At 30.2% G+C, this 16,188-nt stretch overlaps 2 protein-coding genes across 2 annotated transcripts in view; both read left to right on the plus strand.

The window, feature by feature from the left end:
• Positions 1-16,188, plus strand: part of LOC113389303 (opsin, ultraviolet-sensitive-like) — a 367,582-nt gene that overhangs the window by 157,032 nt on the left and 194,362 nt on the right. The window lies entirely within an intron of this gene.
• LOC113389219 (guanosine-3',5'-bis(diphosphate) 3'-pyrophosphohydrolase MESH1-like) lies at positions 5,257-11,260 on the plus strand. The gene is made up of 3 exons (XM_026626280.1): positions 5,257-5,382; positions 8,948-9,099; positions 10,943-11,260. The coding sequence occupies exons 1-3, from the start codon at positions 5,268-5,270 to the stop codon at positions 11,237-11,239; spliced, it is 564 nt and encodes a 187-aa protein (XP_026482065.1). The 5' UTR covers positions 5,257-5,267; the 3' UTR covers positions 11,240-11,260.

Below are 16,188 nucleotides of genomic sequence, written 5' to 3' on the forward strand. Positions count from 1 at the left end.
TGATTCAAAGGTTTGATTTTTTTCCTTTTCTAAAGAATTTTTATCTTTTTCGGGCCGAACTAGGGTTTACCAAACTGAATATTTTGACTAGTGGTGCCATGCATGGCATTGTGCCTTGATATAATGGCGAAAACTGTGCTGTATACCGTAATAAACATTCGAGAAAAACAAATAACTATAGTGGTGCATGGCATCGTTCCTTAAGGCTAATTGCTGGAATTGCTAAATTAATAATAAAAACAAACTTTGCAAAACTTAAAAAATGATTTTTTGAGAAATTAAGCAGTTTTGAAAAATTTGACTTTTTTGAAAATTTAGATTGATTTATATTTGATATTTTTTTGTATTTTATTTTTTTTTGAAAATTTCGAACATTGTTTTCAAGCAATCCCGCTGCATAGAATGATTTGGAGTCGAAATATTAAAGCGCGTAAGCGCCGCGTAGTCGTCTAATGTGTAAACTGTGTCTACTGTGTATCTTCCCGTAGGGCAAGTTATAGTAATCGCAAAAAAATCGAAAATGAAAATTTTTATATATCTTTACCGTTTTAGAGTTTTCTGAATATTTGGCATACCTTAGAAAAAATGGATGTATGTGTGTTGTATGTGTGTGTGCGTGTGTGTGTGTGTGTCGGATACAAATTTCGTCGTCGACGATTTTGGGAATACGTATGAAGCGTTTTGAATAATTCAAACAACATGCGATTTGTATTGATAAGGAGACGTGCTGATTAGTTTTTAGCAAAGGCAGGTCCAGCCGTTCCGAAGATATGGGTCAAAAACGGTAACTCAGTTTTTAAGAGAACGGAGCGTCTGATTTGAATAATTAAAAAAACATTTTACTTGTATTAACAAGATGAAGAACTGATCAAATTTTATGAAGGCAGGTCTAGCGGTTTTCGGAGATCTAGTAAAAAAAGTAAAAAAAATGTCATCTAGCGTCAAAATGATCATTAGACATATGTACATCATCAATTATCAGATATTTTATAGAGGATTTTAACAATAAGTATAAGTTTTGTTACATTCCTATGGGCTCCGTACCAGTGTTTATCCGATAGACGACGACGCGGCGCTTCGCGCCTTCGATATTATCTCTCTATGCATTTAAAGCAGTACGATTTCCTTGAAAAAAAAGTTCAGAATTTCCAAAATATTTCAAAATAAATTTTCAACAAAAAGTAAGTTTTTGTCAAAAATTTATAGTTCTTCTCACAAATCTATTTTTTCAGAGTAAATTTTTTTCAAAAATGTTAATCTTTTCAAAAAAAAAAAAGTTTGGTACGGGAAGTTCCAGCAATTTGCCTTAAGGCACGATGCATGCGCCCCACTAGTTTTTATTTGCGATTACTATAACTTACCCCAAGAGAGTTAATCAATAATCAATTAAAATTGATCAATGTTTAATAACAATTGTTTTTAAATACTAACTTACCGTATAACTTTCTAAACCTTAGATAAATTGATGTGTGTGTGTTCTGTGTGGATACAATTTTTTCCCCACCGATTTGAAATATTCAAACAACTTTCAATTTTTACCGATTCAGAAAATATTCAAAGAACAGTCAATTGGTAATGATGAGAAGACGTGGTGATTAGTTTTTGGCATAGATAAGTTTTAGAGATAATAGGCTAAAAGTGTAAAAGATGACAGTTTTTGAGAAAATAGAGCCATCGAAAGAAAACGATTAGTTTAGTAAGACAACAATTTTTCTATAATTATTATTTATATTTATTTACTGTACGGGAAGTTCCAGCAATTTAACATTAAGGTACGATGCTAGTTTATTTTTTATATTTAAATTTTTGGTTTACTTTCGGTTTAGTTTGGTTTAAATTAAGTTTTTATATGATTGATTTAATTCTGTTTTTGAACTAATGTACAAAGTTGAATTTTTATCTTTTTCGGACCAAACAAGGGTTTCCATACTAACAACTCAAAAAAATACAGCTATATACTTCAAATAATCTTTTATCTTTTTATTTATTTATTTATATTAGAAAGAGGTTCAAAATGCAATTATAATGGTGCACATAAGTAAACTAATACTAATTTAAATATAATACAAAAAACTCAAAAATAAAATTAAGAAAATTTAACTTGCGCTAAATAATAATTTTGTAGGCACTTAATTATTTTTGTGATGTACTCGTATTATGTGTGATTGAAGTATTTTAGTAATTGAGTTAACATTAGAATACATTATTAGTACATATACATATAGTAGTCTACTATAGGATAATAGAATGATACCAGACTTATTATTAGGTATAGGATACTACAAAAATTTGGATTGGAATCTAAAAAGCCAAGTCTTTTAAGAAGTCTGCTCATAGTGATTCTGATTCAGAGATTTATTTTATTTCCTTTTCTAAAAAATTGAATCTTTTTCAGACCGAAGCAGAGTTTAACAAACTTGAAACTTGAAAATATGATCATCAAGTTTATATTGTATTATATATTCAGTTAATTTTATTTATTGATACTACTTCAAGTCTTAGATTTTCTGAAGAAGTTCTTCTTTTGCGGACTAGCTAACTTAAAACTTAAAATTATGATAATTTATATGAACCATTTATTCAAACGAATATCTTATACATTTTATTCAAAGCCAAGAAAAAAAATGAAACCTGTCAAATGTGATTGGTTTTTACCATCCGATTTATTTCTCAACTGTTTTCTTAAGTATAATATGAGAAATAATAAATAAAGTTATTAAAAAGTAATTTTTTACTACAAGATCATTTGTAGGCTTATATGGTTTTTGCAATTAGTAGCATTTTTCCCTAATAAATATCTTATATACTTCCTACTTAATTAATCTGTATGTTACTGGTAGTCAATGAACCAAAGGTGAGTAAAAACGATTGTGACTGGTATAATATAATTACATAAATATAAGTATATCACTAAAAAATGAAACAGCAGTCATTTTGCCCGTACTTCCCCTACATATGCTACAACGTTGTGATCATATTGTGTTTGAATTATCTAAAGTTTGTTCTGAAAATAAGCATGCTTAAAGCTATAAATTGTTATTATCGCATTAAAAGTTTCAAAAATTCCACAAAGTAATCGATTTTCAAAGAAATATTTTGAAATAATATAAATTAGTTGATTTCTGTAATATCATAGTGGTATGAATATTGAATTCCGTGATTAAGGTGCTGGCATCTATCGAGAGCTTACCTGTAGCTTAGGTCAGAGGTTTGAAACATTTCGCTATACTATTACCTATGACTATTACTAAAGACAAAATTAAATAAAATTTTTTGTGGTTCTTGCGCTGTAGTTAGAGCTAACTGGAGCTAACAATCAGAACTTTCAGGTTTGATACTTATCTTGGACATTCTGATGTCAAGCCGAAGCGATATCGAGTTTTATTTGAAAATATAAGTAACACTATCTTTCCAAATGAAAATAGTCATTATAGATTATATTAAATTATTTGGGCGCTCAGAGGGTGCTCTTAGAGCTACCGACCAGAAGTTTCAGGTTTCATACTCATCCTGATGTCAAGCAGAAGTGAAATCAATTTTCATTCGAAAACAAAAGTAGCAATATGTTTTCAAGTAAAAATAGCCATTACCCGGCATTGCAGCAATATTCCGATTAAAAAAGCGATTGTGGACTTATCTTCTATAGTGTTCAGTATTAATAATAAAACTATAACACAGGTAGAAAGGACTATCACTTATTACTAAAGGTTGTATGAATTAGAGGCCTATTCTGTCGTAAAATAGACAATGCTACGTAGCGGCTATATGTTACGTAGCACTTCTCATACAAAATTGTACTAAATACTGTCAAAATGCCATGTATCCAGAAATCAATCACCACGATTCCAAAACAATATCTTCTAAACCATTTTTGAATTTTTAAATTTGGTTTAGGATTTTTGGCTAAAAAATACATTTTAATTCAATTTTCTTCACTTTTCTGTTGATTCTGAAGAAACAGCTGGACCGATTGTAGCAAAAACTAATCAACGCGACTACTTAGCGAGTTACATCAATTTGGTGTTACAGATTTGAAATCATTCAGCCGTTGTTAGAAAAATGTTGACAAAAATTACAAAGTTTAACTTACATACACATACACATCATACTTTTTAACTTTGCGTAGGGTAAGTTATAGTAATGCGCCAAAAATCGAAAATGAACATTTTTGCATATCTTCACCTTTCAGAGGTTTCTGAACATTATGGCATACCTCAGAAAAATTAGATGTGTAGAGACAAACTTTTCGTCGACGATTTCGGGCGCACGGATGAAAACACTCGATTCCTATTGATGAGGAGACGTGCTAATTAATTTTTGACGAAGACAGGTCCAGCAATTTTGGAGATATGGAGCAAAAAGTGTTAAAATGTTATTTTCTAAGAGAACGGATCAACCGATTTGAATGATCTAAGAAGCATTTGATTCGCAATGATAGGGAAAAGAGGTGATGAGATTTTGGCAAAGGCAGATCCAGCCGTTTCGGAGATATATAGCTAAAGGTGCAGTGAGAGAACTAAGCATCCGATTAGAATGATTTAAAAACTTTTGTGCTTGTGTTGACAAAACGGTTGCTTTTGGGGAATGAATTTTTTTTATACATTTTTTTTTAAAATAATTTGGATTTTATTCTAATTCCAGCTGAAGTTCTAAACATTACTTATCTACTTCAAAAAAATAATTTTAACTTTAATTCAGTTTATTAAATACTTAGAAATATTTGACAATGTTCTTCATTATAAATCCGATTGATTAGGTATTTTCTTTTAGATTATTAGTGATTTATTTTCTGTTTGAAAACATTTAATATTCCTCAAATATTTCATTAACGTACGAAAAGTTCTAGCAATTTGCCTTAAGGCACGATGCCATACACCACTAGTTACAATGTTGGTCCCAAACGATACGGAGTGTCGTTTGGATTTTTTAGTAAAAACATAAATTCTCCTTCCGGAAAACAAAAATGTGCAAATTAAACACATAAAATTATAACAACTTTTATATTTAAATAATACGAAAATTTTGAAAAGTATAGATTTTTGTCAAAATTTTATACTGGGTTTGCATCAACACGTTGTCAACACCTGGCCTAGCCGACAGCATCTTTTTTGCCTAACCTACAAGTTTAGCATTTCATTTATAATTGCATTCCGTAATAAATAAGCCACAAAGTAAAACACTAAAATTATATAAATAAAAATTGATATCTGACATTTGTACAAAAATTTCCTGTCGCAAGTGATAAACACATTTTCAAAAATAATAAAATGTCAAAATTCGATATCCATTTGTATACAAAATGCGTAAATTTTGCGGCATTGAAGCACAAGGATCAAAGGAGGAAGGACGCGGAAAAAACGCCCTACATAAATCATCCAATCGGTAAAATGATTATTATTTAGTTTATATTAATATTTATTTGAAGTTTGTGATTTTTGACAAATGTCATCAATTGTTGTGACCTTGTGAAAGAACCTACGATTTAGTGGTGACATCTGGTGTATTCGTCTTCAGCGAAATTTTATTCGAAGATTCAAAATAAATACTAGAAGCCTTTTTTTGGCTTATTAGTAGACACTTAAAAGTTGCGATGAGTGTGTATCGCGCAACATGGAAACCGCGCTATAAGAAACTCGGATCTAATGTACAAATCAGATAAATTCGTAGCGCGTTCTATGATAATCGGTGATCGCGTTATATGGGAACCGCGGTATAAAAAACTAAGAACTGGAATAAATAACTTTACTTGACCCGCGTTGTATGGAGACCTTTGAATACAAAAAAAGTAATAAACTAGCTGTAAGTGGAATTCTGTCTTGAGGCAATTATGGCATCGTGCCTTAAGGCAAATTGCTGGAACTTCCCGTACCGTAACGAAATGTTCGTGGAATACTGAATGTTTTCAAATAGATTATTCTAAATATTGTAACATTGTCTAATATTTATAAGAATTATATAAACTGTATTGCAGAGTTGAAATTATTTGTAAAGTATATTAGAACTATAGTCAGAATTAAAAATAAAATCTGAAATATTTTCGATATACAAAAAACTAAAAAAAAAAAAAAAAAAAAAAAATTGGAACAAATTTTTTTTTCAAAATCAGTTATTTTGTTAAGACAAGCAGAAAGTTCTTTGAATCATTTAAATCGGACGCTTAGTTCTCTCAAAAATTGCCATTTTTTACATATTTAGCTCCGTATCTTCAAAATGGCTGGGCCTGCCTTTGCCAAAACTAATAAACACTTCTCGCAATCATTACTAATTGAATGTTTTTTAGATCATTCAAATCGGATACTCCGTTCTCTCAAAAATTCGATTTATATTTTCTGCACTCTTTGCTCCGTATCTCCGAACGGCTGGACCTGCCTTTGCCAAAAACTAATCAGCTCTTTTCCCTATCAATAAGAATCGAATGTTTTTTGAACCATTCAAATCGGTTGATCCGTACGCCCGAAAACGTGGGCGAAAATTTGTATCCATACATACATACACACACAAACACCACACACACACACCACACACATCCATTTTTTCTGAGGTATGCCAAAACGTTTAGAACCTTCAAAACGTCGAGAAATGTAAAATTTTCAATTCCGATTTTCGGCCCATTACAATAACTTACCCTACGGGAAGTTAATTATACATTCGTTTAGAAAAATAAAGAGTTTATATAAAGTTGGGTAAGGTTCAAAATATACCTTATTTCTACGAATTGAAGACTTTGTATATTTGGATATAATAAAATATAAAACATAAACTAAGGTACTAGTAGTGCATGGCATCGTGCCTTAAGGCAAATTGCTGGAATTTACCGTACCAGAATTATATATTCGAGGGAAAAATCAGTTATCAATAAAAATTGATCAATGATTTACAACAATTGTTTTATACATTTTCAAATAGATAATTATATAATCACTATATATTTAATCGTTCCTAAATTATTAGGAGGTGCCGAATGAATCCATCTGAGGATACATTTCCTACGATTAGAATAACCCATTTGAAATATATACATTTTGAAAAATTCATATTTGAAGTATAAAACTTTGTATATTTTTGAAAATTTTGAAATTTTTTTTCGGAAAAATCTGTCATTTAGAGCTATGATATAAACTTGCATGTTTATATAAATATATTGTAAAAGATAAAATTGTCCACAATAAAACTCGATAATAAAATCTATTACAGGATCTAATTACTATAGAGTCATTTATAAGTTTATGGGTTGTTGAACGAAATCCGTTATATTGAAGAGGGCTATCGTTCTTTCAATTGCATTGAAGCCGCGTTCCTAGAATACCGCGTTATCAGAGTGTTGACTGCATTATCTGTCTATCTTTTCAGTACTAAGTAATAAAATTATATTTTTAACTTCTGGACAATTTAGCCGAATTTTACATAAAACTAATTTGCACGTTTCATAACTGATATGGAACTCCGCGTTACTAGAATACTGCGTTATCAGAGGTTTGATTGTATGTTCTGTCTATCTTTTCAGTACATGAGTTTGTCGTCTAGTAATGAAGTTTCATTTTTAACTTCCCGTAGGGCAAGTTATAGTAATCGCAAAAAAATCGAAAATGAAATTTTTATATATCTTTACGTTTCAGAGGTTTCTGAACATTTTGGCATACCTTAGAAAAAATGGATGTATGTGTGTGTGGTGTGTATGTGTGTGTGTGTGAGTATGTATGTATGTATGTGTGTGTATGTATGTGCGGATACAAATTTTCGTCGACGATTTCGGGAACACGGGTCAACCGATTTGAATAATTCAAAAAACATTCGATCCGTATTGATAAGGAGACGTGCTGATTAGTTTTTGGCAAAGGCAGGTCAAGCCGTTCCGAAGATACGGGGCAAAAAGTTCCGAAAACGGTAACTCAGTTTTTAAGAGAACGGAGCGTCCGATTTTAATAATTCAAAAAACATTTTATTTGTATTGACAAGATGAAGAATCGATACAACTTTCATGAAGGTAGGTCCAGCGGTTTCGGAGATATAGAGGAAAAAGTAAAAAAATGAGCCATTTGGCGGTCAAAAATGATCATTAGACATATGCACATCAAATTATCAGATATTTTATAGAGATTTTAACAATAAGTATACATTTTGTTAATATTCCTATGGGTTCCGTACCAATGCTTATGCGTTAGACAGCGACGCGGGCGCTTACGCGCTTTATATTTTGTCCCTATGTAGTTAAAGCAGTACGATTGCTCTGAAAAAAAGTTCAGATCTTCCACAATATGTCAAAATAAAAAAAAAAATTTTTTTTCAAAAAAAAAATTTTTTTTTAAAAAAAATTTTTTTTTTAAATTTTTTTTTTTCAAAAAAAACTAATTTTTTGTCCAATTTATAGTTTCTCAAAAATCTTATTTTTCAAAGTAATTTTTTTTCAAAAATGTTAATCGTTTTTAAAAAAATAATAATTTTTGGTACGGGAAGTTCCAGCAATTTGCCTTAAGGCACGATGCCCTAATTGCCTTAAGACAGAATTCCACTTACAGTACTCTATTATTACTGGTGATTCTGTCTCTTTACTACGTACAACTAATTAGCACATTTCCTAACATTTGAATAGTATTTAAATTTTTTAAATCGGTTCAGGATATATATTGGCAAAAACGTAGATGCAATTTTTTGAATTCCTTTGCAAATTCTAAAAAAAAATTTGCAAGTTAGGAGAAAATAATTATATGAACATTTCGCTGGCTCGAAATTATTTTTCGAGCTTTGTTTTTCTGGCACAGCTTTTAGAAATGACTCATACAACTACATTCTTAACGTTAAAGATTCAAAAATTGGATCCGTCCTAGTCGTATACTTTTTTTTAGAAGTATTACTTGCTTTAAAAATTTGGTTTGTTTCAATATATTTGAATAATATTTATTTGTTTTTCTAAAAATATTAATAATTCTAATTCTAATTGTTTTAAAAGGTGTTGCATCGATTTTGACCAACGAAGCCTTTATAGAAGATCAAAATGTTTTGATGGCAGCATTATTGCACGACACTGTTGAAGACACTAATACAACATTTGAAGAAATTGAAAAGGAATTTGGAACTGTTGTACGAGCCATTGTTGAGGAGGTAATTTATACGAAAAATGATTAAAAATTAATATATTTATTTAATATTGAAATATTCATCTATTAATCCATACACTTTTTATCGTTTGAATAGTATGAGCGATAGCATGGCAGAAATATCTATCCATCAATTCATAAACTTTTTCACCGTTTTAGTAGTATTTGCCCAATTCTGCGGCAACATGGCAGATAACATCTTGATGCTAAAATCTGTGAAAATGATATCTATTTGCTGTGGGATCAGGCATATTTTACATATAAAATGTATGTTAGAAATGCGCATCACAAAGATGCAAATAAGAATAAAAAAAAAATATGTAAAATACGCATGATCGCACATCAAATAGATAGTATTTTAACACTTTTTAATACCAAGAAAAGAGGATAGGATAGCGTTGCCATAACAACGCTATTTTATCTTCCATGTTATGACAGAATTGGCCCCCGAGTTTAACTACAAAGTTTGGACATTTTTTTAGTCTAGATAGATGATTAATTAGAGTTTTTAAAAAAAACTTAAAATAGATTTCAACGTAGAAAAATTTATATTTTTACTAATAATAAACTAGTCATAGTAAATTTTGTCATTCAGGAAGCGATAAGATTTTTCATTAGAAATTTAAAGAAATCAGCTCTTATTTTATTTCAAATGCGAGTATCCTATTTTTTTATGAAGACTACAAAAGTGTCTATAAAATTCTAAAATGTATTTTTTATTTATATAAAATACTGCTGACCCTCTCATTTTAAACAAAATGGTATATAAAGATATATATTTAACATTAAATATTGTTAACTATGTATTTTGTACTCTTTATCTTAAAAATATTATTGAAATTATTAATATAAATCTCAAATCATAATGCACGCTTGTAATATATTACTATACACATATAATTGATAAAAACTTATTTCGAAAACAAAAATACAAGGTCCTTGATTCGGCTGGAACAATAACACAAAATACAAAACGTACTTTTTAATTATTATTTAAGTTCACTTATCGCTCCTGTATAATTAATTTTTTTAATGTTCTATTGTATTTGATATTATAAATATTTTATACCAATTTCAAATTAATCAACTAAATAATCGAAAGCATGTAGTATTTATTCTCAATGGTAATATTTTAATAAATGTGACAACATAGCGTTTACACGAAATGCAGAAGAACAATCGTAATATATTTGTGGTCTTTGTATTAAATGAATATCAATGCGCTGTTGTCAGATTTCTTCAATTTTTGCTTAGAGTCGGTTATGATTAAACGATGTTATGATTTACTTAAGGACTTACTATCATCTGCTGTTAGAATTTAGAACCATTTATATTTTAGAAATTATCAATTCAAAACTTTTCACCAAAATGGATTTGGAGATTAATGGCCCGATTGTGTCGCACTACAGACCAATGTTATGGCAAGGCCATGTTATGCTCCAACTTCCATACATTATGCTACTCAATCATACTGAATATTATCAAAATGTCATGTATTTGCTGTGCATTCAGGCGTTGTACACATATACTGCAACGTCACTCGTATGTTATGAAGCTGGGCCAAAAAGACTCTGTCCTCTAACATCGTTTTTTTGACATTTGTGCGGCTTCTAGGTCAGATCTTCTATCTGACAACTTGAGAAAAACGCCTGACTGCACAGCAACCACATGGTTTTTGTCAATATTTAGAACGATTTTGTATGGAAAGTTCTTCAAAACACAGCCTTGCCATAACATTGGTTTCTTATGCGGCACAATCGGTCCACAAAATCATATCCGAAAAAGCAAATTGATTAGAATTTTATAAACAAGTGTTGAAAATTTTATTGTTTTTTTATTTATATCAGGTTACGGATGACAAGAATCTTCCAAAACTAGAACGCAAACGCCTACAAATCGTGCATGCACCTACTTCCAGCCATTCTGCGAAACTTGTCAAATTAGCAGACAAGTTGTACAATTTGAGGGATTTGGAACGAGCCATTCCTGTTGGATGGTCAAAGAGTTATTATGATGAATATTACCGTTGGGCATTTCTGGTGATTGATGGTTTGCGAGGTACAAATGCTGTTTTGGAAAGAGAGTTGGATGATATCTTCAAACGAAGAGGTTTACTGAGCGAATCTGGAGATCAAGAATGTTGATCATTAATCTGATTGTGCTATTTTTGTATTTCAATTCATGTAAATAAAATTTTTGTATTGTTATAAACATACTGTGTCATTGTTTGGTGAAATAAAGGTCTAGGAAATAAATTACTTGTTGTCACACGGTTACACCAAGAAGTATCATGCTGACTATTTTTGAATCTGATGAAGATTGGACTTATAATGGCATAGTTCAGCAGATTGAACAATATATTTTTTGAAGTAAAACTTTTTTAGACGCGACTAAGGTGTACATCCGTACACATGCAACGGAAATAGCGTTACGCCCGAACTCTACGTCATTCGCTCTCGATGAAATCATATACGGGTCGATTGTGATTAGTTGTCATGAATGTGAGTAGAGATCTGTCGTTGTATGCGTACCGATATCGACAAGGAAATCAACATATTAGGTTGTCAAATATCTCCCTTCCGCCTTTTTGCTCTTGGTTTATAATACAAAAAGGCGGAAGGGAGATATTTGACAACCCAATAGATAAATGAACATTTTACAGTTACATCGTAGTACAAATCTTGATTTAATGAAAAATGGCTAAATCAGAAGAATATTTCACCCTGTTCCTTATAAAACAATAAAACAAATCAAGCATTTGTGCAATATTGATTAGAAGTTTCTATATTATTCGTAGTTTCTATAAATCTTTGAAGTTATTAAAATGGAAAATATTTTTTAGGCAAGAGAGATTACAGCTGTTCAAAGAATGAGATTATATCGCCAGCAAAAAAGCAAAAAAATACAAGCAATCAATGAATGTATGTTAATTTTATTAACATGAAGTTTATATTGATAAATATTGTTTTTACACAATTCTAAACCAATTTTGAAAATTTAGATATAAATTTTTAAATCAATTGGGAAACGTTGCAGATTAGTTTTTTGCAAAGATTGGTCTGGTCCTTCTTATTGTTCGTCAAAAATTTTTATGCGAATTTAATGAAATCTTGTATGCCGTTAGTTCAAACCTAGAAAGTGCTTCAATTATAGAGATCAATTAAAGATTGGATTAATCGGCTAAAGTCGCATCTTTAGAACATACTCCAGGTCTAATATCTAAAGCATATATCTATAAAAACTAAAATGTTTGGAAAATTTGTACAAAATTGAATAAATTGCCATAGTTTCTCATATCATGATGCTCTACTACAGTAAATCGGTATTCTTATAAATTACTCACTGAATTTCGCATATGCGAAGCACATCCAACATAGTGCTAATGCAATGTGCCCAATCGAAAATATTAAGGTAGATTACTGATGCTCCGTGGTTTGTTAGCAATAAAACCTTACACAACAATCTTCATATTGAATTTATAAACAGCATTATACAAATAAACAGTGTCGAACATTTTCCTAAACTAGAACATCATACAAACTACTCTTGAGACACCAACGCCAAGAAGCCTGAAGAAGAAGCTGCCCAAAGATAATATGGAGTACCCTTAGAACTACCACAACTTTATATAAACAGAATAGTAGAATCACTTATTGAATTTAATATTTATCAAATTATATGTGTTTGAAAGTGTGTGTACATATGTGTGCGAGTGAATGACATAAGCCAAATAGCTCATAGAATTGTCGTGTATTCTGATTACTATTAAAAATAAAAAAATAAAAAATAAAAAAAGAAAAAACTGATTATCTGTCATTTGTTTTTCTTCCTAATTCAAAATGTCACATTCTGATATAAAACTGTATACAAAATGTTTGAATTTTGCTGCCAAGAAACACAAAGATCACAGACGAATGGATGCAGCAAGTACCCCTTATGTGAATCACGTCATTGGTAATAGAATTTTCTTTGATATCGTAACTTATTTTTCATCAGCAAATTTTCATATAATTTAGATTTATTATACTACTTAGACTATAGATTTGTAGTATAAGGTCCATAATGAACTGCTAGTCCTCGTATGTTTTCCATTTTATAAAGTATCTACAAAAGATAGAAGGAGACTGTGACGTCACTCAGTGAACGAGCGTTGCCGACAATCGTGGAACACTCCCGATTGATTACATGTTATATGTCACGTGCTTAACCTAGAAGTTAATCTTATGCTTGCAATTGTTAAAAAATCAAATAGAAAGATAATTCTACACCTTATAATAATTTAAATAATATATTTTCAAAAATATAACAAAATTACATGCTAGTGCAATATATTATATGCTCGATTTGCATGAACAATAGTGGATATTATAGATTATAATTTATTATACATTACATTTCATTGCATATTGTACAGTAAATAGTTAATTTAATTCAAATATTATTTGTGATAGTTTTATTACAATAATGTAATGACAATTTTGTGGTCTGATAATTTTGTAATAATTTTGATATTGGTAATATTGACCCTGTGAAATAAACGTACATGAAATCGAATTCGCCTGCTAAAATCGGTTCATATATTATAAGGTCAATGCATATGACATTTAATCATTCGGGAGTGTTCCACGATTATCGGCAACTCTCGTTCACTTAGTAACGTCATTATTTCAACGTCAAAAAAATTACTCATTTTCTCAAACTTTGATGATTTTTTTAAAATTAAACTACTTATCGTAAGGCCGTAAGATTTCGGTAAGTACTACAATAACTTGATATATATCGCCAAAAAAAAGTTCAATAAAAATTGGCTTAAATTTTTTTTCAACAGTTAATTACAAGAAAACGACTCGGTAGATTTTTACCAAAAACTAACCAGTATCATTCCCAACTAATATCTTTCGAACAGTTTTTGATTTTTTAAAATAGATTCGGTAGAATGAGCTTAAATGTGGACGAAAAGTTTAACACTTTTTTCCGAATTACAAAAAAACGGCTTGGCATATCGTCGCACAAATCTGACAAACGACAAGACTAGCTAAACGAGGACTAGCAGTCCATGTAGTGAAGGTTTACTCATGGAACTAGTTTATTTTAGTTGGGCTTACCAAGTTCTTTAGTTTGCGTTTTTTTCTCATTTTATATTTTCTCTAATCAATGATCTAAATTACCCTGATTTTTATTATAAATTCACCAAGGGACTGCATATATTCTAAGCAATGAGGCTGGTGTAAGATGTCAAAGGCTGTTGATGGCAGCTTTTCTGCACGACACTGTTGAAACCACTAATACGTCTTTCGAAGAAATCGAATCGTATTTTGGAAAATTTGTGCGTGATCTCGTCGAGGAGGTTATGTACAATATTTATATTGATTAGAGATAATTATTTAATAATACTGCCAATATAAATTATTGTCTAATAGTACGCCGACTAATATTGCGTCCAATATAATTATATTCTACATATACATACCTGAATGCATTTTTTTTGAGAAATCCATAGTGATAAAAGTTTTACCCATTTGTGATGTTCAAACAGTGTTATTAAATTTCATTCTTTCATTGATAGTAAATAGTCCCAAAACAGTTTTGATTTTGCTCCTCAATTTTGACCCAATCAGCGTTTTTGATATCTAGAAGCTCCGTGGTGCCTAAAATTAAACATGGTCTCATATAAAAAAGTGTTCAAGTTTACAAATCTTATATATAAAATACTCCTACTGAACGATTATGCGGTTTTTGATAAATCTTTCTGAAGTTTGTTAAAGAAATTTTTTAGTATGTATGTGACTATACGAATATAGTGACATTGTAGAAATAAATGGAAAAAATTGCAAAAAACAACAAGCCATTGAAAATATTTGAGAAATTGTTTGGCATTGAAAGCAAATGAAAACTGTCATCTGCCAAAAATTTCAATTTACTTATGAGCCTAGACAATATTAGAATATGTGTAATGAATAATTCATGATTATGAATAAGAAAAATGAAATGTCTGCATTATTATTGCCAAAAAGCAGCTGAGATGTGCCAGAAATTAAAATAATATAAGATACAGTTTAAGTATGGCAGATTGAATGATACACATATGAACAGGATTTGACAAATTAGTTGATAGTCCACTTAAAATATGAAATTAAGTAATAATCAGGGCCGTCCTAGACACAAGATTCGGATATGAAATTTTCAGTATAGTTTTGTTCAATATCATTTAAGAATTATATAATTTATTTGCATCTTTTATTAACCTTTGCACAATATTTTTCAAATTCGGTAAAAAATTTTACTGTAAAACAACAAATGGGAAAGTAAAGATGAATACATACAATTTGGCCCTTACGATATCATTAGAAAAAATTTAAGATGCAATTTTGGATATCTTAAATAATAAAAAATTAAATTGAAATAATCCAACTTGAAGTACCAGTGTTATGTTATGGTTATATTTAATAATAAAAGGCTAGAATTTTTTTGCTCTCTATATCATTTACTCAATGAAATAAAATGCTCAGAATAAATAAGTAAAATGTTTCAAAAGCCAAATATTATTTAATTTAAAAGACTTCAATTTCCTATATAGTGTAGGAATTGAGACTCATCATTTTATTTAAAGCAGTTCTACATTTAACATCGCTCATATTGATGTTTATCCATTTTGGTGTGAAGAGTAATTTAAAAAACAATAATTATTATTTCTAGGTAAACGGTAAATATTAGTATAGGATATTAAAAAATTATAGGCGTGGGTGCAGGGCAACGTCGGGTCGGGTCATCTAGTAGATGATTCAGTAAAAATCTTGTTAAGTCTGTAAATACAAATAATTTAATATCTAGTACTATCCTAACAATTCCTAGAATCATCTTTTATCTTACCCATTTAGGTATCAGACGACATGAGTCTTCCTAAACCGGAACGCAAACGTCTGCAAATCGAGAGAGCTCCAAATAGCAGTTTTGCAGCAAAACTCCTAAAACTGGCTGATAAATTATACAATTTAAGAGATTTGGACACAACTATACCTGTCGGTTGGACTGAAGAAGATTGTGATGAATATTTCGAATGGGCAGCCAAAGTCATCAAGGGTCTGAGAGGAAC

This window comes from Ctenocephalides felis, unplaced genomic scaffold, assembly GCF_003426905.1.
Source record: "Ctenocephalides felis isolate EL2017-DRISC unplaced genomic scaffold, ASM342690v1 CF-g0.4_SCAFFOLD_03573, whole genome shotgun sequence".
NCBI classification, from domain to species: domain Eukaryota; kingdom Metazoa; phylum Arthropoda; class Insecta; order Siphonaptera; family Pulicidae; genus Ctenocephalides; species Ctenocephalides felis.

What these genes read in the sequence shown, in the direction of transcription:
- LOC113389219 (XM_026626280.1), top strand. Translation starts at nt 5,268, where the DNA reads ATGTCAAAATTCGATATCCATTTGTATACAAAATGCGTAAATTTTGCG. An exon ending in CTACATAAATCATCCAATCG is followed by an intron (nt 5,383 to 8,947) that starts GTAAAATGATTA and finishes TTGTTTTAAAAG; the next exon opens with GTGTTGCATCGATTTTGACC. An exon ending in TACGAGCCATTGTTGAGGAG is followed by an intron (nt 9,100 to 10,942) that starts GTAATTTATACG and finishes TATTTATATCAG; the next exon opens with GTTACGGATGACAAGAATCT.